We start from the raw sequence: 24,745 nt of genomic DNA, 5'->3' as shown, positions 1-24,745 counted from the left end.
TACTGTTCCAAAACAAGCTATGCAATATATTTAATCGGCTGCAGTAATTATAACTTTTGTACCATTTTTTAGCAATTTTAAAACAATATAACTAATTTTTTAAACCTTTTTTTTTAAACAAAAATCATAAAAATGTAATGGATGTGAGAAAAGCAATCAGTTTTTTGGCATTTATCTAAAAAACTTGCAGAGTGGATTTAGCTTGTTTTGGCATTTGGCGACTCACTTGTTTATATGTGTAAACATTACTCAAAAGTATAATTTCAGATTATTACAGTGGCTGTTTGGATGTTAGTCATTCTCTATACAGTTAGAAACTATTATGAAATAATTTAATAACAATGACTTGATTATGTGTCAATACCTTAATAAAAGTCAACAGCAGTATTGTTTTTCACACTATTTATCCAAATGTAGCTTATTTCAAATTTATATGTTTTAACTTGGAGGCCACTTATTATTGCTCTTAATGTTTGAATACTAACTAGAAATACAAATTATAAATGAAAAATGTGTTAGAATATTGTACTAACACATTAATTAATGTACTTTATTTTAAATTCTACTTCAATAGTATTTTGGATGGAAACATTCATTATGTAATAATACTGAATTTGACAACACAAATTAAGTTATAAACCATTATTTTACCATATTTTAAAAATGTTTTAATTCAGAGTAGTTGTGATTGAATTTCAAAAACTATATATACACAACACAGCAATCACTATAAAACTCAACTGACTTAATGAACTAATTAAAGCGACAAATATAATAGTTTCTCTGTTTTATTACACCAAAATTTTAACAAGATTTTTACATTATTTTGTTTTCTTGAACCATCATGGTTTAAAAGCACTGATATTGGATTTGATATAAAATTAATTATTTCCTCATCCCTAGTGAGAACCAGCTAAAGAACCTTTACTTCCAGTGCTGCCTGATAACAGGCAATAAAACAAATCTACAAATAATACGATGAACAATATAATCATCCAAACAACTTCAAGAAATCAGATTAGTAGGTAAACTCTTACTTGATTAATTTTTTAATCTGAGGTGGCGAGTCTATTCTTGTAAAATTACTTAAAATATGTTAAAATCCTAACATCAAATTTTAATGTGGCAATTAATTAATTGTTTGATCAAATTTTATAAATAATAATAAGTAAGTTTTTCAAAGGGATTCAATTAAAGAAAATCTGTGTAGTTTCTTAAATTCTTGAGTTTTAATATAAATATTTACAACTTACATAAACAACCATTTAAATCCAGAAAAATAAAGACAACCATAGTTTGAGACATTTGCGATTGTCGGCATTTTATTCATAGCAAACAAAAAGTTAACAGCTACTTACACCTATATTATTAACAACATATAACAGTGTGAGATTAAATTAAAAAATACATTTTTCTTCATCTATTTTGGACTGACAATATCTTATGATAGTTATGAATGGAAATTAAATAAAATGAAGATGATTAGATGTATCTGAGAAGTGGATAATTTGTCAGTCTTCTTATGACAGGATATGATATATCATTTGCAACGTAAATTAATGAAATTCTTAATTATTTTAAAACTGTGATTTGATATATATGGAATTTTAAAGGTTAATTTTACATATTAAAATATGCTAAACTATTCCCATTGATAAATAGCACTTAGAAATGCACATCTCTCTTTTGCAACTTTTTGTAAAAACTTATACTGCAACAAAATTTATTTAAACAAAAATAAATTTACTAAAATTGCATCAAAACAAGTGGAATTTGTGAACACAGCCCAAAGGGGCAATGCAAACAATTATCCTATTGTCAATAATTGTTATTTAACTATACTTAGGGGAACTATAACAATACTCACTCAACTAGTGAAACTAATTAAATGCGTTCTTAAAATCACAATTAATTAATCACTAAAAATGATGAACTTGTGGAATAAATAGCAATAAAATTATATTTTTTTGGTCAAAAGCAATATATTAATTCAAAAAAATCTTGTAAAACAATAGACATTATCGCACACACTGTACCTGAGAGACAAATTTTGAAACCAATGTAGGAATTAAATTGAAGGCAAAAATAATGCGATTAAGGTCAAACAAAACTTTTATTAAAGCAGTGTTGAGTTAAAAACTTTTACCATAATCATAGAAAATTGTAAAATTCTAATTACTGTACTTTAGAAAAAATTGGAACATAATGAAAACAGTATTTTAAAACTAGTGACAACAAGCTGGAAAAAGAGGGTATTTAAATTATAATAATAAAAATATTAATACATAAATGTATGTAACTCCTCTGGGTTATATATTACTGATTAAAAGGAAATGTAAAATGTTTTTATTGTTGCATAATTAGATTTTAATAATGACAATTTTAAAACTGTTGTAGTATGGAATGTCAATGGCAAAAGAGAAAATGATCATACACCATGTTACATTGGAAAGTTATGGTCGGTCGAATGGTAGCATTCTATGGAGGGATCACTTCCATAATAAAATATAGATTAATATTAATTAAACATCATAAAGATTTTTAAATAATAATTTATTAATAAGAAAAATATATATACCACTAATTTACAATTCTGGTCTTTGCTATAAGACATTCTATATTTTACTGTATGTACAATGAAATAATGGTTCAGGCTAAGGCTATACACCGAAAGTGCCCACTTTGGCTACTTGCTCAATTTAGATATACAAAATTTGTTAACACCTAAGACAGGGACTTTAAGCAGATTAGGACTGGTAGTTACACTGCTTAACACATCACAAAAACACATTAATAATGTACAATACAGAAGGAAATATATTATGATAATAATTATGACCAACTAACAGAACTTAAGAAAAATGGCATCAAAAACATTCTAAAGTGATTTATTAAAGTTTATTTGTATACAACATTATTATTACTTGCCTTATAAACCTTAATTTTTCAAGGAACTATAATGATTCAAATTTACTAGTAAGGTAGTTTTAATAAGAGAAATACTATGAAATCTTTATACGCATTTAAGCAGGAAATAGATATCTGTTTTTTAAATATTCTACAAAGTACTGTATGTGAATTGATAGGAAGAAACATTTCAGTTCCTGCACTGGATATAAGGCAAGTAATAAACGTACATAGGAAGAAGTAAAATACAATCATTAAACTAGTTTCCTCATTTTATTAACTAAAATACTTGTTAAATGACGTTGGTGTGTATTTTAAACAAATAAAAAACTATTTAAAACATTTAAAATTGTAAAGTAAGTAAAAATAAACTTTCTTCTGGTAAGAGTCACTGCCTCCTATGACTTCCCTGTGAACAAGTGTTTCCAAAACTCTGAAAAAACAAAATAAAATATATAATTTAAATTTTTGTACGGTTTTAAAATAGTATTGCTGGAAAGTGAAGTCTTTTGTTATACATTCACTCATATATACGTATATATCTCTCGCCGCAATTTCCCTGTAACATGCTAAACGTAATAACCTGAGGAAGCATCTACACAGAGTCTGCACTGTAGATTGAATACTAGGCATGAGGAAACTGCTTAACACCTACTCTTTGATTGTTCTGTAATAGCAAGGCAGCACTACACCATCTTTGGTAGTTTGGAAAAGGGTGGTGAATTCCCCAGGAGGACCTGATCAATTGTTTTCGGCGGTTTATAAAAATGCTAAAACTGTAAACTGGTTGGCCTCATGATCTACTTCTGGGATGAGCAAAAGGCCCTTGAGGCTTATGTACATGGCAATAGGCCACCCCTTACAATAACACGTAACGATGCATTATATTCATTGCAGTTCCAAGAAATTCTATCAGAATGCGCGAGAGTGCTTGTTTGGTCTTCCATTGTGACGTTGATGGTGAAGTGTGACGCATCAAAATGGTTGTCACCAGTCACAACATTAATTTTCCATATGTAAGCTTGAAGTGGGTAAATACACTCATGAAAGACAACAGTTGAGCACATATTGTTTACCAACTTTTTTATATATTAATTGACCAACATATATGTAGTACAAAAGTGAACTTTTAAAAATAATTTTAGGAGAAAATATAAAATTAAGCACAATGGTAGTTATAATTTACTGTACTAAGGGTTAAGTTGTAATTACTGATAATTTTCAGCAAGTGCAAAACATTATTAACATTATCTGATTAGTTTGAAAATCTGTCCTCCATGAGCTATGCCGGTAGTACTTAATCTTAGCCCCGTCTCACCTTAACTGATGACCAATATATCGCACAGCCAGTTCCGATTTCATAATATTTTGGCAAAAGTTCCAATACAAATACTAAAAAATTGTATCGCTTGTACTAAAATATTTTTGTAAATACTTACTGGTTTATTTTTTCTTTATAGGGTTACGTTGAGGAGTCGATGGGCGACCAGAGTTGATACCTTGATACTGATACTTGGCTTTCTTCTCGGATGGTTTCAAAATCTGAAAATTTCCAAATACAATAATTACATAAAAATCCAGAATGTTCACTCCCCCCAATTAATTAATGCCTGGATAATAAGATATAGAGTAGTCTTATTACCTTATACTACCAATTAACCTACCACTGAACCTGGCAATTACATGGGTTTGCAATTTATAAGAATACACACTGTAATGTTTCTAATCCCAATAAAAAAAAGAACATTCCAGTGAACGATATACAAAATAGAAGTTTGTCACATCTTTTTATTTATCTATACCGGTTAAAAAGTATTTTTTGTCAATATAATGTGTATGCAAGTTAAATTTGGAACTTAATACATGTTGAGATTTGTATAAAACCCTAAAATTTTATTACAATTAAAGAAATAACTTTGGAAACATTATTTCGTACTTATTGTAGACTAAAAATTACCTTTGAGTCATGCCATAAACTGTATTGATAAACATGCCATAAACAGTGATATTTTAACACTAAAAATGTAATGAAAAACAACAACTTATGCTATTCTATACTGCCAGCAAACAGTTTCATAATATTCAAACAATTACATGATGTAAACAAACTGCTTGATTAAAAACCCCAATAAAATAAAATCAATAAAACGTTTTAATAATGATAAAAGGATAGGATGATTTGCCCGCTACCTAATGAGACAAATAACAGCTTTACATAGCCCTGACTGTTTCCGATAGATTGCTTATGAATACTGTTTACACAATAACATGTTTTATAAAGCAATGTGGTGCGGCGAGACTGTCATGAGACAACAGAGAATTTTTTTTATTAACACATTCTTCAAGTTCAGTTTTAACATCAGCGTCAAAATTAACATTTATAAAAGTTTTATATTGTGATAGCAAGGTATAAATCAAGAACAAAAAACTTAATAGGAGTAGAATGGATGTTCTTTTAGCCAGTTGCCAAGCCGCTGTCTCAAGCGCTGGCTGTCTGTACCCTCCACTGCTGGTGGTGGTGGAAATGGTGCTGAGAAACTACTGAAGGGTTCATTCTAACTGGTGTTTAAGTCTGACCTGAGAGACTTATATCTAACACTGGATTAAAAAATTGTTATCTGTTAATCATCCATTGTCGATGAAAAAATCATAAAAACAAACAGAGATGGTCAATGATAAAAATATAGCAATTACTGTTGCTTTGATGTTAATAACATATGATATGTGTGCAAGTATATTTCTTTATACAAATTGCATTTAACTTGATAACCCAACAACCTAACAGTACTATTACGTGTAGTATGTTTTACTGTATTATGAAATAGTATTTATACCTGAAAGGAACACATGAGAGTTTCATCAACAGACATCATGCCACCTGCATTGTCAAATTCACCACAATAGTTGGGTGCTGAGAACAGGGTAACCAACTGTCTTTTAGCGAAGAATTCATAGCCATCTTCAACAACCTAAAACACAATCCATAATAAATACATAACATCATTAGAGGACAGTAAAAAGAAAAATATGTGCAATATGTTTGAGAAATGTTGGCACCATATTGTGTTTTTTATTAACCCTTATAACCCCGGCTATTATAACACCAAAAATTCCAAGCCATTTTAAACAAAATGTATGAGTTGTGTAAACTCATATTTATTAAATTAAGTTTACAGAAAAAATATCCTGAAAATTCTGATTTGTAATATATATATATATACATTTTTTTTATTATATATATATATATATATATATATATATATATATATATATAAAATAAAAAATTTTAAATTTCAAGTTTGTTGATGACAACCAAATAATTGATACAAATACAATAACATTTGACACACAAATATTTACTCATTTTATGTTAAATTAAATTCTTAATCTAATGAAACAAAAATTATAGGGCTATTTTATTTACAACTTGGGTAACAAGTTTTTGTAAGCACATGTCATTTTTTTTTGCCATTTTTGTGCAAGTAAATGTAACACGAGCTTTGAGATTCTTAGTACTTAACACAAAACCAAAGATATTTCTGTTAAGATAATAAAACTGCATATATTTAAAAACGTTTCAATTTCATATTTACATCACTAGAAATTGTTTTCCGAAATTTCAAGATAGCCATCACTCAAATAGTAACTGCCCACATCCACGCAACACAACTAAGTTACTAATTGGTGTATTTTCACGTGCAGGAGCCTTTGAACGATTCCTTTTAATCATTTTCAAATTAAAACTAACTCAAATTTAACTGTGTAATTTATTTTGCTTAAACCTACAAACATGAAGCAAAGTGGAATATTCAAAACGTAGTAAAACATAGTTGTCTACAACAAACAATGAGCTGTCAGCTGAGATGACTTTCAATTTCTCAATCACAGACTGACAAAATACAAATCAAAGCTTTAGGAACTAATATATTTTGATTAAATACCTCTTTGTACACATGTCTGTGGAATTTAAAAGCATGGCCATAATAAAAAGTGCAGTCCACACAATATGGATGTTGGGTGTTCACGCCATTGTTACGACATCCGTATATTACGGATGTCAGAGTCAGAAAAGTAATCAATAACATTATATTTTATAAGGTAATTACCACAAAATTTTACAAAATCATATGCCCTATGCATTTGTGAAAATAATGCTGTTTTATTCGCTAGCTACTTTGTTTTGCTTTCTCGTCCATTTTTTAATCATTATCTTAAGATCAAATTTAAGTATTACTTATCATTACTACATTCCCTAAGCAGTGCTCTCAATTTCTCATCAAATAATTAATTTTAGTCAATTTATTAGTTCCTTGTGCAACATGTGGTAGTATGCCTCCTTTAAGTAAAAAATACTTTTTAAAAACATAAACTTATGGGACCTAAGTAACCTTAAACAACTATAACTATCACTCTGTACATATGGAGGGCTTCAACAGAATAAGAAGAGCAGGCTACCTTTGCCAGACTTCGTCAACCACGGAGAGATTCTGTCTGGCTTTTTCCTCTTTTTGGTCATAAAAATATTGTATAAATAAACTTCATTTGAACAAATAGGATTAAACGTTGTTTTAAATCAACAAAATATGGTAAAAGTCTACTTTAAGTTAAAATAGGTATCAGGGCACATTGAAAAACAACTAATTGGTTAATGACAATAATTTTGTTCACGTTCTTGTGCCATAATGGTATTAAAAGTTACCTGTTGTATATTCTTCTTTATGTCTATACGTCTCTCATTACAAAATGTGACGCCAATTACTCTCAAATATATAAAACTCTTCTATAACATCTTTTTTGGACTCAGTCAACTTGCTGAGTTTATTTAGCTATATGTCGGACGTTTGAAATGAATACAGTTTTGTACCTGATGTGCTCTGCAGATGAGATCAAGGTCGTGTCGGTTTAAAAATTTGCTAACAACATCTGCTCCAAAGGTGAAGCTGACTCCACGGTCATTCTCTCCCCAGCCGTGGACATCTTTGTCAGGGTCAGACCACAGAAGATCACACAGCAACCCTGGAATAAAAGATTGGCCTTTAAAATCATAAGCATTATTAGTTGTTTTAATTTGTGAGACAAGTAACTACTTAAAAATGTATCTTGATTCTAAAAATTGAGGCAAAAAGAAGTTTTGCCACAAATTAAATATTACACAATTAAGTTTATCAGAGAAACCTTATGTATCTGATTAACCGAAGAACCATCAAACAAAACCATAAAGAATAGAACGAGCTAAAATATTTCCATCTATATTAATTATCTGTTAGATGTAAACTGAGATAATCTGGTGCCTAAAATTACCATTGCATGGTGAACATAATGTACATCCAAAATAGGTAGACAACAGCAATGAAAACTTAGAATAAAATTCAGAGGAATGCTCTGCCAATAAAAGAAAATTCTTACAACTTCTTCACTCAGTTCTCCTCACACCACTGCCTTTGAACTCTTCTCTCCACACATAATCACAACTCTTATCAACTCATCTTTTCATGTTCCAAGGTGCAGACTTGATTGTTTAGCACACTGATCATGGCACAGCCTGCCAATCAACTCCTGCCGGTCGCATAGTCCAGATCACTACTTGTACTTTCACTGCAGCTGTAGTATTGCTTCACTGCACTATATGTCCAATATATATCATGCCCACTCTGATAATCATGCCCAATATTGCAGACTGAATTCTGCCAGTTTTGATGATACAGTCCTGGTAAACAAATATTGAAACCGTAGACAAAGACAAAAAGTATTAATTGTATGAGTTTCCTGGAATGCAAGAGCATGGACATTTCTCCCTGGTAGTAATTTACTCAGATAGTCACAGTTACCTTGTTTATACCCTCCAGTTAAGCTAACAGATTTACATCAGCTGCTATGAGGTCCCAAGTGTAGCAAGTGACAGACCAATTACTATAGGTTATTTACAGTTTAGAATCACCAGGAGCTTTAACACATTGAATACGGAGCCCGAGTATAGGTCGGGCTAGCATGCACGCCGTTGTATAAATAATAAACTTACTTCAAACCTAAAATCAGAAGCAGGCCTAGATGAGTTTAAAAATATTTTAAAGAAAATTTTAATAAACAAAGACTATTATTGTGTTGACGATTTTATAAAAGATAAGACATTTTAGTTGCTAAGTTTGCACAATACCATTGTATATCAAATATGTTCAAGACGTTTGCTATGCATTTATATGTTTTTATGGCATTAAAGATATTTGAATTTGAATTTATACAGAGCCTGACCTATACTCGGACTCCAGTACTTAATTCAATACGTTTAGGTTTTCGGTAAAAAATCGGGTTTAGTTGTTTCAGACTATTTCCTACGTTATATTGTTTATATTTATACGTCTTTTTATGACAAGTAACAGTTGTGCAGCTGTAAAAATAGCATTTTCAATTATTGCACAACTGCTTAGTTACGTAACCGACTGACGACGCAGTGATGCGAGGACTTTTATTTATAAACAAAGTTCCACTGTTACTGAAAATGGAAGTAACAACTCGCTGATAAATGTTGGTTTATTTTATTTTGATTGGTTTCTTAGTGATACAAGTTTTATTTTTGTTGATCATTGCGTAAAATGAGTATTCATATAGACAAAATAACGGTGCGCATGATACGTGATATGATGTCAGATTCTCAGCATGATTTGGAGAAGGATGATCGTATTTTTAATGAAAATAAAAGATCATGTGCGATTCAGTTTGAAAGAATCTTGGGCCAAATTTATGATTCTGGATCGTAGGGTGAGTTTCTCAACGACAATGATCCTGATCCAGAATTGGAGGTTAGGCCTAATGATCAAGACGTGAGTGATTATGATAGGCCTTCCATTAGTACTAACATGAATACTTTCTTTCTTCTATGTTAATTGTATATAAAAAACACATTTATAGAACACAAGGTGGTTAAAAAAACGATTATACAACATTAGGGGGTTGAAAAATAAAATGTTTATGCAAAGTTACAATTTTTCAAATTTTACTTTTTTTTATAATTTTGTTCAAATAATTATTTTATCATAAAAAAGGCACATTTTCTAAAACTGTGTGTTCTCCCCTTTAATTTGATATATAATATGTTAGGTTTAAACAATGTCTTCATAATAAAAATCTGTTTTAATCACAAAAAACGGCCAGTATGCTGAGTAAATTCATTGTTATAGGCTTAGGGTTCAATGTGTTAAGGACTGCTTCCGGACACAGGCTACTTCATTCCTCGATAGAATAGCTATAATAGTTATTATATTATAACTATTATTATGATGAGAATTCATGACATTGTACACACTGTATTAACGACTTAAATTACAAATACGCCAGACAAATAAAAATTTTGATTTCAATTATTGAATGTGTCTTTCCTACCCAACCAAAAATCTCTTGTAAATTCTCGCTTTTGTTCTCCTTACTAACATTTACAAATTAATGTAGACAACTAACTAAAATTTACAAAATTTTAAAAATAATAAAGCAATAAAGACCTGTATCTGGCACGTCAGTGGGCCTCATGATGCGTCTGATTTGTTCCATCCCTTGCAGATCTGGACTCAACCCTCCGTGGCAGCAGAAAATCTTCTCGTCTATGATAGCTGCAATTGGCAAGCAGTTGAAGCAGTCTGTGAATGTTTTCCATAGCTTGATATTGTACCTCCTTTTACCTAAAACATTTTCAAATTTTATTTGTTACAGAACAGTGGAAGTTTTATTAAAACATTATCTAAGGCTGAAAAGTGTCCTACACATACTAAAACAATTTGCCTATTACATACAATATTATATAATTTTTAATGAAGTAATGTTTTTGTGGCTGATGAACTATTATAAAATCAACAAGATCATTTAACATTAGAGTGTCTTTAAAAGTGTTTGTTTTTAAACTTATTAAATTAGAATGTAAATAAAATGTCAACTTAAATTTTTAGTTTCAAAATATATTGAACTGTATTAACAAAATATAAAATACAATATCTGTATATGGATATCTAAATGTCTCATACATTATATTATAAAACTGATTTTGAAAACATTATTCTGTGAGCAACTTTTGTAGATATTAATAACCAACTACCTTATGTTTTTATGGCAACTGCTATGTAGCTGTCACTTAGTTATTGATTAGTGTCTCCAAAGTGACTTTAGTGACAAATTCCTAGCTGACTATTATAGAAATCAGAAGAATTTTCCAATATACTCATAACTGGATGCATCCTATCAGTAGTTGTTATCAATTTAATTGAAAACAACAACGATATTAACGTATTACCATTGATCGTGCATTTACAAAATGCAAGATGCCGTAGTAAGTTTTAAATTGGTAATAAACTTGCTTTTGTAGCAATAACTGTATAACAAATTCCATACGTAATCTCAATTTCTTAACATGCTTTAAATATATATTTCTACATTAGTTTTTAATAAGACTGAATCCACTAACAAAATAACCTTGGTTTCCTCCTAAAAAAAAAGAAACCACAGTTGAATAGGAACCTCTTCAGTGTTCTACATACATTTCTGATCTTGATACACTCATTAAAACTTCAGAAGGTTTTTTCTGAAAAATTTTCTGAAAGAACACTGCTAACAATTTGTCATTCTAATTTTACACTGACTTTAGAAAGTTTATATGAGTTAAAAAAATTATATATATATATATATATATATATATACAGGTGATTCATGAAGTTCTCCCCCCCACTTCTACGCACATTGTACTAGTAAAAATAATGAAAAAATGTTATATAAACATAGGTCCGAAAACGCTTCGTTAGCGAGTTACAGCTAGCGAAAGATTTCGCCTGAATTCCTGGGTAAAGAGTAAAATAAAGCCATACTGAACTTTTGGAAAGGTTAATTAAGTAAGAAATATCGTGGATTCTTATGTATTTTTACCTGATAAAGCTAATAAAATAGGTTTCAGGAATTGTACCTGTAGTAGTTTTTGAGGGATTCAGGGTTAAATGCAAAAAATTGGGGCACGAAACAATGTTTTTTTTTAAGTTTGATGTGCAATAACTTTGTTAAATTGGTAAATAAATACATAAAATCAACAAACATTAATTGTAGAGAATTTAATTCTGAGAAAATTGATAAAATCAAAGTCTAAAATAAAACAGAAAATAAGTACCAAAAAATCGATTTTATTCAGTATAATACATTACTAGCTGTAAAGAAATACGGTACGGTATTTAGTTAAAATAAAACAAAAACAAAATGTTTGTTCCTTAATGATGAGATAAATTGAGAAAACAAGATTAAACTGTTAAATAAATTTGTTTGTAAATAAAAATATCATGTTTTATTACGTTGTATTTTTTTTTAATAAAAATTTAAAATCAAATGTTCGAAAATAAATGAAGCAAACATTTTCCCATTCTTGTTACTAATCATCGAAATGCAGTTTTTTGTTTTATTAATTTCTAAGTTGGTAACGCACGAATAACAGCTGATCAACAATGGTATTCTGTACTGTTACGTTAGAACTGTGTATTAGTGGTGTTTTGCAAGCTACAGCAGGAGATCGGGTTCTGTGAATCGTGTTATTAAATGCAATTTTTCTGTGAGTTATAATTCGATTGTTTATTCAGCGAAAAAAATGCCTTACTTATTTACATCAGAGGAATACGCTGATATGGTTTTTATTTTGGGTTACTGTAATGGTAATGGCTAGAGCTGCTGTAGAAGAATATGAACTACGTTACCCTAATAGGAGGATTCCAGATACCAAAACAATTTCAGGAACTTTTCGTACTCTTCGGGAAAACAGGATCACTAACAAGTACTAGAACCAATTATGAATGAGCTGTCTAACTTGATGATGATATTGTTATTAATGCTGTTCATCGCAGTCCAGGTGTAAGTACACAACGTATTTCTAGGCGGATAGGAGTTTCGCAGTCAACGGTGTGGAGGTCACTTAATCGAAAAAAAATTTTATCCGTTTCATAAACAAAAGGTTCAACATCTACAGCTAGGGGATGGTCCGCTTCGCTTGGAGTTTTGCAAACTTTTTGAATATTAATAATCAACTCTACAAGCGTATTTTGTTTACGGGATGAAGCACAATTCACTCGGGATGGTGTCAATAACTTGCACAATGAACACTCATGGGTAGAAGAAAATCCACATGAGGCAGTGGAACAGAACTTTCAACACCGATTTAGCGTCAATGTCTGGTGTGGCCTTTTGCACAATCGGCTGATTGGACCTTTCATATTACCTGGACGCCTAAATGCTGAGTTCTATTTGCATTTCCTTCAAGAAGAGTTGCCGCAGCTGTTAGAGAATGTTCCTTTACATCTCAGATCTATTATAAAAAAGGTGCGTACGGTTGGCCCAACCTGATTAATTTTGCTTAAAACTAGTAATGTATTATACTGAATAAAATCGATTTTTTGGTACTTATTTCTGTTTTATTTTAGACTTTGATTATATCAATTTTCCTCAGAATTTAAATTCTCTACAATTAAATGTTTGTTGATTTTATGTATTTATTACCAATTTTAACAAAGTTATTGCACATCAAACTTAAAAAAAACATTGTTTCGTGCCCCAATTTTTTTTGCATTTAACCCTGGAATCCCTCAAAAACTACTACAGGTACAGTTCTGAAACCTATTTTATTAGCTTTATCAGGTAAAAATACATAAGAATCCACGATATTTCTTACTTAATTAACCTTTCCAAAAGTTCAGTATGGCTTTATTTTATTCTTTACCCAGGAATTCAGGCGAAATCTTTCGCTAGCTGTAACTCGCTAACGAAGCGTTTTCGGACCTATGTTTATATAACATTTTTTCATTATTTTTACTAGTACAATGTGCTGTAGAAGTGGGGGGAGAACTTCATGAATCACCCTGTATATACAGGGTGTATATTATGTCTGGAAACACCCAAATATTATCCTTTTAATAATTTAAATATAAATTTGAAACCTCTTACAATCGTGATAGAGATTGGGCATCTTACTTTTTGGAACAATGTTTTGTTATGTCACACCAACGGGGGACGTCCTGCCGAGGGTATCGTGAATATTCTTAATGGAAGCCTATACCTTGTGATACATAATTTTAAAGGTAATAGCTTACTGAATTGAATGCCACAAAACCGCATCTCAAAGGAATTATTCTATCAGAAAATAGAGCATTTTTAGTATTGAAAATTTACTGATGTTCAACAATGTAATTTTAACATGGTTCTTGCCACAAAATGTGTTACAATAATTTTTTAGCATTTTTTTAAATGTTCAATTAAATAAAACAAAAATTTCATTTTAAAGCTGGTTCTATTAGCACAAATTTGCCAGTTTTTTATTACAGTACAATTATGGAAATACTTATGTTATTGATTTCTTATTACAAATAAAAAATAATGTATGCTGTTAGAAAAAGTCTTACAAACAAACGTTTTACCTGCATTTGGTGTCAAAGCAATTGTTCGAACTGTGTTCCTTTCTACGGTTTGACAATGAGCCAATCTTGTGTAAAATGATTCGACAGAGTTGCCTAACATTTCTTCAGTTATCAAAGCAATCTCCTCTATAATCCTGTTTCTTAGGTCTTCCAAATTATGAGGCTTTCTTCTATAAACATTGGATTTTAAATGACCCCATAGGAAATAATCGATTGGTGACAAATCCGGAGATCTTGGAGGCCATTCGATTTCTCCTCTTCGGCCAAATCCATTTATGAGGAAACCTTAAATCCAAATACTCTCTTACCTGTCTCCCATAATAGGGTGGAGCACCATTCTGCTGAAACCATACATTATCAAAGTATTCTCCTGATGCAATTTGAATAGCTGGGATTATTTCATTTTGGAGCATATTGTAGTAAAGTTCGGCATTTAAATTTCCATTGATGAAAAAGGGTCCAACAATTTTGTTACCTAAAATTCCACACCATACGTTCAGTTTTTGTGTGGTTGCTGTGAATGGGACTCAGTAATCCAATGTGGGTTTTCACTAGCCCAGTAACGGGCAATTGTGCCTGTTAACATTGCCATTTAGGAAAAAAGTTGCCTCATCAGAAAAATAGTATGTTGGTCAGAAAATCTCTATTGTCATCACATTTGCGCATCACAAGTTCACAAAACTCAACTCTTCTGTCGTAATCATCCTCACTTAACTGTTGGACTAAATGAACTTTAAATGGTTTGTATTTATTAATTTTCAAAATCTTACTCACAGACATAGGGTGCATATCATGTTGCTGTGCAGCTTTTCTGAGCGATTGTATGTGGGTCTTCAATAAATGTTTGCAAAACATCTAGTGCATGTTTCTTCATCTGTTGCAGATTGTATCCTACCCGACTTTGGCCGATTACGTACACTCCCTGTCATTTCAAAACGCTCAATAGTTTTTGATATTGTTGAAACACTTATGGGATTCCTTTCTGGAAAAGTGTCATTAAACAAATTACAAACTTCCCGATAAGATCTTTGACGATCGCCATATCCTCGCATCATCAACAGAGTAATTCGTTCTCTTTCAGACAATTCCATTAAAATGCCAAATAAAAACTGAACTACTGTAATTAGATAACTTGTTGACAGCAATTGCTTCAGAGACACTGATTAACTCGACAGGAATGATATGACCTTTGTCCATTTGTAATTCCCAAGCTTAGACCTGTCTAGTGAAAGCTCCATGCTCAACAAAACTGAAACCTGTAGACCAGATGATTAATAACACAATAATGTTTCTCATAGGCTAGTGACCTTTGTCTCTTTAAACCTTCCTGCTGACTGGAAAACACCAAGTACAGATTCATAAGTAATCAGAGAAAGTGACTCATAAGTTTTATTCATTGTAATACCAAACTGGTAAATTTGTACTAATGAAACCAGCTTAAAAATAAATTGTTTATTTTATTTTAATTGAACATTTAAAAAATGCTAAAAAATTAGTGTAACACATTTTGTGGCAAGAACCATGTTAAAATTACATTGTTGAACATCAGTAAATTTTCAATACTAAACTAAAAATGCTCTATTTTCTGATAGAATAATTCCTTTGAGATGCGGTTTGTGGCATTCAATTCAGTAAGCTATTACCTTTTAAAATTATGTATTACAAGGTATAGGCTTCCATTAAGAATATTCACGATACCCTCGGCAGGACGTCCCACGTTGGTGTGACATAACAAAACATTGTTCCAAAAAGTAGATGCCCAATCTCTATCACGATTGTAAGAGGTTTCAAATTTATATTTAAATTATTGAAGGATATATTTGGGTGTTTCCAGACATAATATACACCCTGTATATATATATATATATATATATATATATATATATATAAAAATGCAAATCCACAAAAATGTGTCAATGTAATTTTTTTGTATTTAGGGAAATCAAAAAAAATATCATCATATGAATTTGTGTTTTTACAAATAAGAATTTGAGATATAACCTTTTGTTCCCCACTGGGTTTACTCACCAAGGCCAATTAATTTCATGCGAATAATGCCTATATTTCAATATTACATGTAAATGTCACTCACTATAAACCAATAAATAATAATTTCCTTGCTTTTTTTCAAGGAAGAACCTCATAATATTGTTGAAAAAACTTAAGTAATGCAAATTAATTTGATTCATTTTTTAAATTTTTAAAATAAAGTAAAATTAAATTTTTGTTCAGGTTGTTTACCTACTTTATTTCTTTCTGGGTCAAAACTGTAAGGAAGGTCATAATGATTAACCATCATAAGGATTAATCATGTTCTAAATACCTACATAATAAAGTTCATGGCTTAGGAAACATGTCATTTGAAAATAAAAATGTATATTGAATTATATATATATATATATATAATATATATATATATATATATATATATATATATATATATATATATATATACACACACACAACGTACTGTATTTGATTCAGAAAAAATTTACATTTTAGTTTATGTTTTACTAATTACATTGGTAAACTGTAGAAGTGGATTAGTTGGTTTGCTCTTTTGAATAAAGTAGTCTACTTTAAACATAGTTTTAGGCCTACATTAATTACTTGGGTTCTTTTTCACTTCAAAACTGAATATTTTATCAGTAGAATAGTAAAAAACTCTAAAAATAAATAAGTTGTTTCTATAAAAATGGTATCAACATTTACAACTGTATAAATAAAACAACATAAAGAAAATTTACTGTCTGAACCTATTTTCAAAATATACACATCACCTCACCGTTATGCTTAGGCTTAGGCCACCTCTATGTAGTAGGATACTTGTGAAAATATGAGCCCCAGATTTGCATGGGCCTAATTTGCACATTTTTTTGCACACCCTACTTAGTGCTGAAGGGTGTTGTTCAGTCTCGCTGTCATCTAAATCACGATCACTTATTACACTTTCGTCCTCAGAAATAGCAATATCATCATCGTCACTATCAAAATCAAATGCATTCTCAATGTCTTCTATCGTGCAAAACATTTATATCAATGCAACCTTCGCTCATTGACGCCATTTCAGTTGAAAATGAAAATTCACTTTACGTATTTATTTGATGACAACTAAATAAACATAGTAAATCTTTATCTATTCCTTAAACAAACAACTTCAAAACAAATATTTAACTAAACAGCAGCAGATGCTACAAGTCTCTGGTTGGCTGAAAATAAATATTACGCAGGATTTCAGTTACGCATCGTAATACTGAAAGTGAAACCATAAAGGAAGGTAACTTGTGGATGGTTATTTAAAACCCTTTCACAAGATCTACAGAGATGCTATACTGATCAAATATGAGCCTGAATAATGGTTTTTTAGATATTCACGTTGCAACAGACATTGGACTGAGTTCACCTATGAACCCCAAAATGTTTAGAATTTCTTAATATTGAAATACAAGCAAGTATTTGTACAATGAGTAAATACAAGTAAAAATAAAAACTTTTGATATTTCAGAAGCAAGATTATACTTTTTCTCTATTTTTGCAACCACATTAATTTTATGGCAATCAAATAATATTTATTTGTTTAAAAGTTATGTTATATGATGTAAATGCGCCAAATATGTGGTGGGTGCCACTTTCGGTATAGTGATTGGTAAATGTGATTACTACCGATCACACTTACATTCATCATAGAAACCATAAATCCTGTTGATGCTGGCACATTCGTGGTTCCCTCTCAGCAGAAAAAAGTTCTCTGGGTATTTGATCTTGTAAGCCAACAGCAAGCAGATTGTTTCCAGAGATTGTTTGCCTCTATCAACATAGTCGCCAAGGAATAGGTAGTTGGCTTCTGGTGGGAATCCACCATACTCGAACAATCTTAGCAGATCTGTATATTGTCCATGGATGTCTCCTGAAAATTCAACAAATCGGGATGAAAATCACATGAAGATATTAAATTGTCAGGCTATATACAAATTACAGGATTGAAAAACTCAAATAATATTGCTCACCTTTTTCTATCTTATTCCATGAAACAAGAGATAGGCTATTAATTTATATTTGTACAAAGAAATTGTAAAAAGTGAAACCAGAACTGTCAGTCTCATAGCCATAGTCAAACCACTTTATTGTATAATATGTACAAGATACAAAATAGCTTCACTACAATAAACTAAATATATTAATTTAAAAATATAAATAAAAAAAGGGTACAATCAGTACAACACATTAGATAAAACTTGCATCTTAAAAATTTACCTTAAATTCTTTTTTAAATGAATGTATCGTTTTCGTATTAACATATTCCTCAAAAGAATATAGAGATAAATTAGTTAAATAATCATTTACTTTACCTCTGCAATAGGTTTTCTTTTTGTAAAATTCGAGATTGTGTTGATCGATATGTCTATTAAAACGAGTATTATATGTATTTTATTAGTTTTTAGTATAAGATCAAAAAGTTGTTTTACATAAATTATTGATTCAAATGTGTGTAAACCATATACTGTCAGAATTCCAAGCTCACAAAAAATATGTTTAACAAAATCCATATCTTAAATTTATCATGACTCTCAAAGATGTTTTTGTTACTCCATAAATGTTTATTTTTAAAGTTAAATGTGAGTGGATCAATTATAAATAAATAAATTTAAGTGTATTTAAATTACTAATTTTTGTCATTTGTCGAAATGCATATAGACCAGTAGACATCTTATTAGTAACATGATCTACATGTTTATCCCAAGCTAAATTTTTATCTATTTTAAGTCCTAGAAATTTTCTGTGGTCTACTTGTTTAAGTCTGTAATTAAAAATTTGACATTTAAAAAATAAAATAAGAACTGTTACGAATAGCACAAAATTTTAATGACAGTTGTCAAAAAGTCTTTAAATCAAAGAACGAGCTAGTTGTCATAAACACTTGGGAGGCTCCTTTTTATGAAATACATGTTATCATAAATTTAAAACACAAGTCCCATAAGTAATTGGAAGTGTTTCGAATATACAGAATAAAACATCTCCAAAAAATAATAGTGGTCAGGTCTCTTTGCTTTTTTAGTAATTAAATAACATTTAGATACTGCACCAACAATTAGAATTAAAAAATAAACTCAAATAAAAATAGTTATACTACCATGAATTTTATAGTGGAATATTTGTTTCAGCTTACATGACGCTATAATAATATTAATTACATTATTTATTACATTTGCCTTACAGTTGTTCGACTTTTGGACAGTAATTACAGAACCAGTAATATGTGTCTTTCTTTGACATATTGTTGAGTCAACATGCGATCTGTAGGATATTTATAAAACTTTTGAAAACTCTAAACGTAGACCGTGTTAAACACTCTTAGTTGACAAGTGAAGACGATCGCCCGATCTATCAGACATTAATAGAACTATTTGGAGGGAAACTTAAAAGGCAGACCGCTTTTGCGACCTGAGCTCGTCATCGTGCCGTTAGGCACGGCCACTGCGTGACGAGCACAGTTCGTCAGTGATCTGCAATGGCTTAATGGTTAAACAATAAAAGTACATTAACTATATCATAAATTCTAAATGACGATGACTGTTGGTGGGTTTAGATATGGTCAAGCACTGCAAGACTGCTGAAGTCTCCAAATCTTTAACAAACAATATAAAATAGCGGTATCAATTTAGAATACCGTGACCATGGAAAGGTATGTTCATTTTTTTTTCCTGAAAACTACAATTTTTCCTGAAAACAATAGTGAAGAAAAAATTCGTCGGCTACGAAAATCAAAGGAGTTAAGATTTTTTGAAATTCTCTGAAAACTCTGTTTTTGACAGTACCTCTGGCAACACTATCCATATTTGACAGTTTGGTATTCCTCCGCGGCTCTCTAAATTAAAGAAGGGACGCCATTTTGAACTATATTGTTCCTCCGTGTCTATTCTTAACCTCCTTATTGTACAGTTTCGTATAACTCCGCGGCTCTCTCAAATAAAGAAGGGACGCCATTTTGAACTATTTTGTTCCTCCGTGTCTATTCTTAACCTCCTAGTTCAATAGTGGTAATGGCACACCTTTGTGTTGGATGTTCGTTATCTGACGTGGAAGCAATTCGTAAAGACGAGTATGGAGTTTTGCAATTTTATGTAAACCGCGGGGCTTATAACCGGACTAGGCGTTGTGGTAATAGGAAGTGTGGCAACGAACTCGTAAACGAATTTGGGGACTTCAGTTTTCGGTGTGGAAAGTACTACAATGAACATTAAGGTAAGTGATAAGTTACTGAAATGATAGTGACTAGTACGTTAATCCTGTCAACGATGCCTGCCTGCTGCGCACTGCTTGCTCTTTTAGAAAAAAAATTAACTCGAGCTTGCAAAAGTCGGGATGCCCCTGCTCCTTAACGCAATAATGCCCGAAAGGCATCAATATAATACAATAATATTCTTTCCCCCCAGTTTATATGCATCTGTGATAATAATACTAGGCTATAAATGCCCAACCCATGAAAAAAGTCCATTTTCCATGGTCACGGTATTGTAAATAAATACCAAAATAGCTCCTAGGTCTATAACACATAAGAAAAACATACCGCAAATCTTCAATGGTGCTTCCAGTTCAAGTAGGATTGGTTGTTGCAAAAAGATTTCTCTTGACTTCAAGCACAGGCCTCTCACCTCTGCTTCAGTCATCTGTACGGATTTGCCAGGACGACATCCCCTTACTGGAAAAAAACATGAATTTTATTAAAAGTAAGAGGTTCCAATTTAACCAAGAGATTGGCAAAGTTGTAATTATTTTGTGTTACATTAAAATTTTTTGTGAAGTTGATTATGGTTTATTTATATTTAACATTGACACTGACATATGATTATGTGCTATTTTGTACACATGTTTAAATAGTAAAAAAATACAGTGTTTTAATGATAATTTTAATTTTTAAAATTACTTTTATATATAAATATGGATTTTTGTTACTATTAAATAAACAATACTTGGAACAACTCTTTCTCCATTCTATCTCATATGCTGTTTCTTAATGTACATAGTAGGAGTATGCGTTATTATGTTTCATGTAATAGGCATTGCCAATTTTTGAAGCTATGGATGGCCTTGATCTAATTACCAAAAGTACTAAAACTGTGATTAATTGGTGCTAAGCACTTAATGAATTAATGGGAAAGGACCTATTCTTTAAACTGTAACTTTTGTGAGGTGAGGTATGCAAATTCATAGCAAAGGTATGGAGTGGAATTACAAATTGTAACTAGGCATTTGAAATACACTTTTTAAACATAACTTTGACAACGATTAAAAATCTTGCTTGTACGGAGAAGGGTGAATTTGTTGTGACAACACTGTACTGATCAATAACAATGATTGGAACATTGAACGAACATGTTGAAGCAAATCTGATTCTTTTAGAAACAATGTAAGGAAAACAACAATCAATCTATCAATTGAAGGTAGATTAAAAATCAATCTATCATTCGAACTATTAATGCTTTCAAAGTATTATTGCATATGATACAATCAAATTTGGAAACAGGAGAAAAATATAATTTAAAATCGGCAGTAACAATTTTTTAATATTATTTCATGTGAAGAGTTATATACAGGGTGGCGCATAGGTAAGTTTTCCCATAAATTGGGATATTTTGTTTCAATAGGTTGGTAACAATGTTAAGTTGGCAGCAACATGGAGTAAGTTCATTGTTGTCTCTTCCAGTACCTAGTGTAAAGTGACGCTCTTTGCATCTGTTATTTCTTTGTGTGTGTTTTAAAATGTTAAAACCTAACAACGAGTTTATATCTTTCAGCTGTGGTGGAAGCATAATAAAAATACTGCTTTAATAATTAAAGAATTTAGTGGTAAATATCCAGGTGTCGCGATACCCAATCAACAGTATATGCGGAAGTTAAATAAGAAATTTGAAAACACAGGAAGTGTTTTAAATGCCCTGAGGTGTGGTCATCCACGATTAATTTGCAACAAAGAAAACCTGCAGACAGTTGCTCAAGTTTCTTTAGCCAGTCCCTTTAAATCGACTTGTAAGGCATCTGATGAACTAGAAATATCAAGAAGCGTGCAATGAATTTTAAACCAATTAAAATATAAGCCATACCATCCTTCTTTACTCCAAGTGCTTCACGAGGATTATTCTGATAGGCAATTGGAATTCTTTGAAACAATAATTATCCGCTCAGAGGCGTATCCAAATTTCTTGCAATTAATTTTGTGGTGTGATGAGGCATGTTTCAAACTAAATGGATACGTTAATCATCATAACATAATATTTGACATAAAACTTGATAAATGCAAAATTGTATTATAGCCTGTAACATTCAAACAAGAAAATAAAATAATATATTACATAACTTTAATTTGATTATATAACTTTTCAAGCAACATATCTTATCACATATTGGTGTGGTAATAGCTTCAAAACATTTTCCTTCGAGTACACCACAATTTAATTGTCATTTAATTTGTTGAATCATGGTATCAATTATGGTATTATTTAAGCCATCCACCCTACCTGAGGGCTTACCACCCTACCCTTGAGGGATATTCTCCTTTTGGGAGAACACAAAAATTCTCACCTAGGATAGACTTTCATAAGCAGCCTACAATCATTATTTGGTTGTTTTTATCGAATGGTTTCATGTTTTTATCAAAAGGAATAATTCAACATACAATTTATTTAACTTGCCATTTGACTTCAACTAATTACTTACTGTATAGTAATTTTAATGTAAACAATAAACAGCAAGAAGTAGGTAAATAATATTTTGAGATTGAAAATGTTTAATATGAGAAAAATATGTGAGATATTTCTTACAAGTAATGAGATTTGTTTAAGTAGTTTCAACATGTTGGTTTGCTTCTTATTAACCCATGGGGAAATTCTTTTTACAAAAGCGGTTACTCATTGATATCAAGCTGGGCAAGTTATAAATACTATAAGGCGTCTTTGATATCTAAGTCTAGGCAATAGTTAGTTTTATTGTTTTTTAATGTTATTGTAAAATTTATGTTTCTAAAATTGTAATGTACGAGATTCTTCTTGTTATAGCAATTTATTATAACCCTTATTTAGTGCAATTTTTACGTATCAAAGTTGGATAATATATTAAATTGTTCGATAAAAACGGGTGTAGGCCGCTTATTAAAGTCTACCCCTCACTTATTGCATGAACACAAAATAAACAAGCTGAATTTTAAGTTACCCCATTTTAGCTCTACTAGGCTTAGTTTGTGGTTATGTTAAAAACTGGGTAAGCTATCTATAATTTGTAATCTGAGAATAGGGGTTCTGACTACTATAGCACAAAGAAGAGGTCTCAAAACCAAATAAGCTAATACACAACATTAAGATTAAGTACACAAATTGTATGGCCTTATACACTTAATAAGTTATAACATACAATTGACTGAAAAGTATAAGGCCTACATGACATTGTCAAAATACAATTAATATTGTTTTTATTTTAATATCAAATGAAATTTTTTTTATTAAATATAAGACATTTTTAATTTGCAACTTATTTATTCCCATATTAGACGGCCTAGGGGTAGCCATGACATTTTAAATCTATATTGGTTGAAAGACCAACTTGCATAGCCTTGCCCTTTCAATGTTAATCCAATAAAATAACAAAATTAAAGCCACAAGAAAACAAAATGTTGTGGTATCTATATTATAGCTACTTGATATTCGGGTTGAAATCGTTTCATTTTCCATTTAACAAGACATTCTCTCGACATAATCACAATTATAGACCTTGAAAATCATGTAAGATATGTTTGAATGAAAGTCTATAATATGCATGTAAGTTATGAAATTAAACTTTTACGAAGAAACTAGTAATACATGATCCGTAATATGGTACTAATAACTCAAATAAAGTTATGAATTACCTTCCAATAGTCTTTGAATCAAGCTGTCAATGTTTAGATCTATGTCCGCCATTATTCTGAGGATGTCGACTTCGTTCGTGACGTCAAGGGTTTGCTTGTCTGCCCACTTTGTTCAATCATTGTTGCCACATGACAACGTAAAGAATAAAATCTCATATTTATATATATATATATATATATATATATATATATATATATATATATATATATATATATATATATATATACAATATTTGTAACAAATTTCGGGTCTTATGACATATGTAAGGCCTATTACAGTGTTGATAATAGTGTTTTGACAAGCTGTCACTTTGATGAGGCTATTGTATAAATTTTCCATTAGCATCTATATAGCAGAAATCAGTCTGTATACTTAAAAAAAATGTTCAAAACTTTATTAGTCCGGCAAAGTTTGTCACATGGCTCTATTTTGGGCCTAATCCTTTTTATGCTGTATTTGAATGACTTGCTTAGTAATTTAAAATCTCAAAGTGTAAGACGTTTTTAATTTGCAGATGAC

At 30.7% G+C, this 24,745-nt stretch overlaps 1 protein-coding gene across 1 annotated transcript; it reads right to left on the bottom strand.

The window, feature by feature from the left end:
* Positions 1-1,207: 1,207 nt before the first annotated feature.
* On the bottom strand, positions 1,208-24,353 carry LOC124371755 (serine/threonine-protein phosphatase PP1-beta catalytic subunit). The gene is made up of 8 exons (XM_046830096.1): positions 24,226-24,353; positions 20,896-21,027; positions 18,004-18,234; positions 10,401-10,577; positions 7,772-7,923; positions 5,742-5,876; positions 4,347-4,449; positions 1,208-3,340 (listed from the first exon to the last, which is right to left on the bottom strand). The coding sequence occupies exons 1-7, from the start codon at positions 24,275-24,277 to the stop codon at positions 4,351-4,353; spliced, it is 978 nt and encodes a 325-aa protein (XP_046686052.1). The 5' UTR covers positions 24,278-24,353; the 3' UTR covers positions 1,208-3,340; positions 4,347-4,350.
* Positions 24,354-24,745: the final 392 nt, after the last annotated feature.

Source organism: Homalodisca vitripennis, unplaced genomic scaffold, assembly GCF_021130785.1.
Source record: "Homalodisca vitripennis isolate AUS2020 unplaced genomic scaffold, UT_GWSS_2.1 ScUCBcl_1945;HRSCAF=6210, whole genome shotgun sequence".
NCBI lineage: Eukaryota > Metazoa > Arthropoda > Insecta > Hemiptera > Cicadellidae > Homalodisca > Homalodisca vitripennis.
This window is presented reverse-complemented; position numbering and strand designations above follow the sequence as displayed.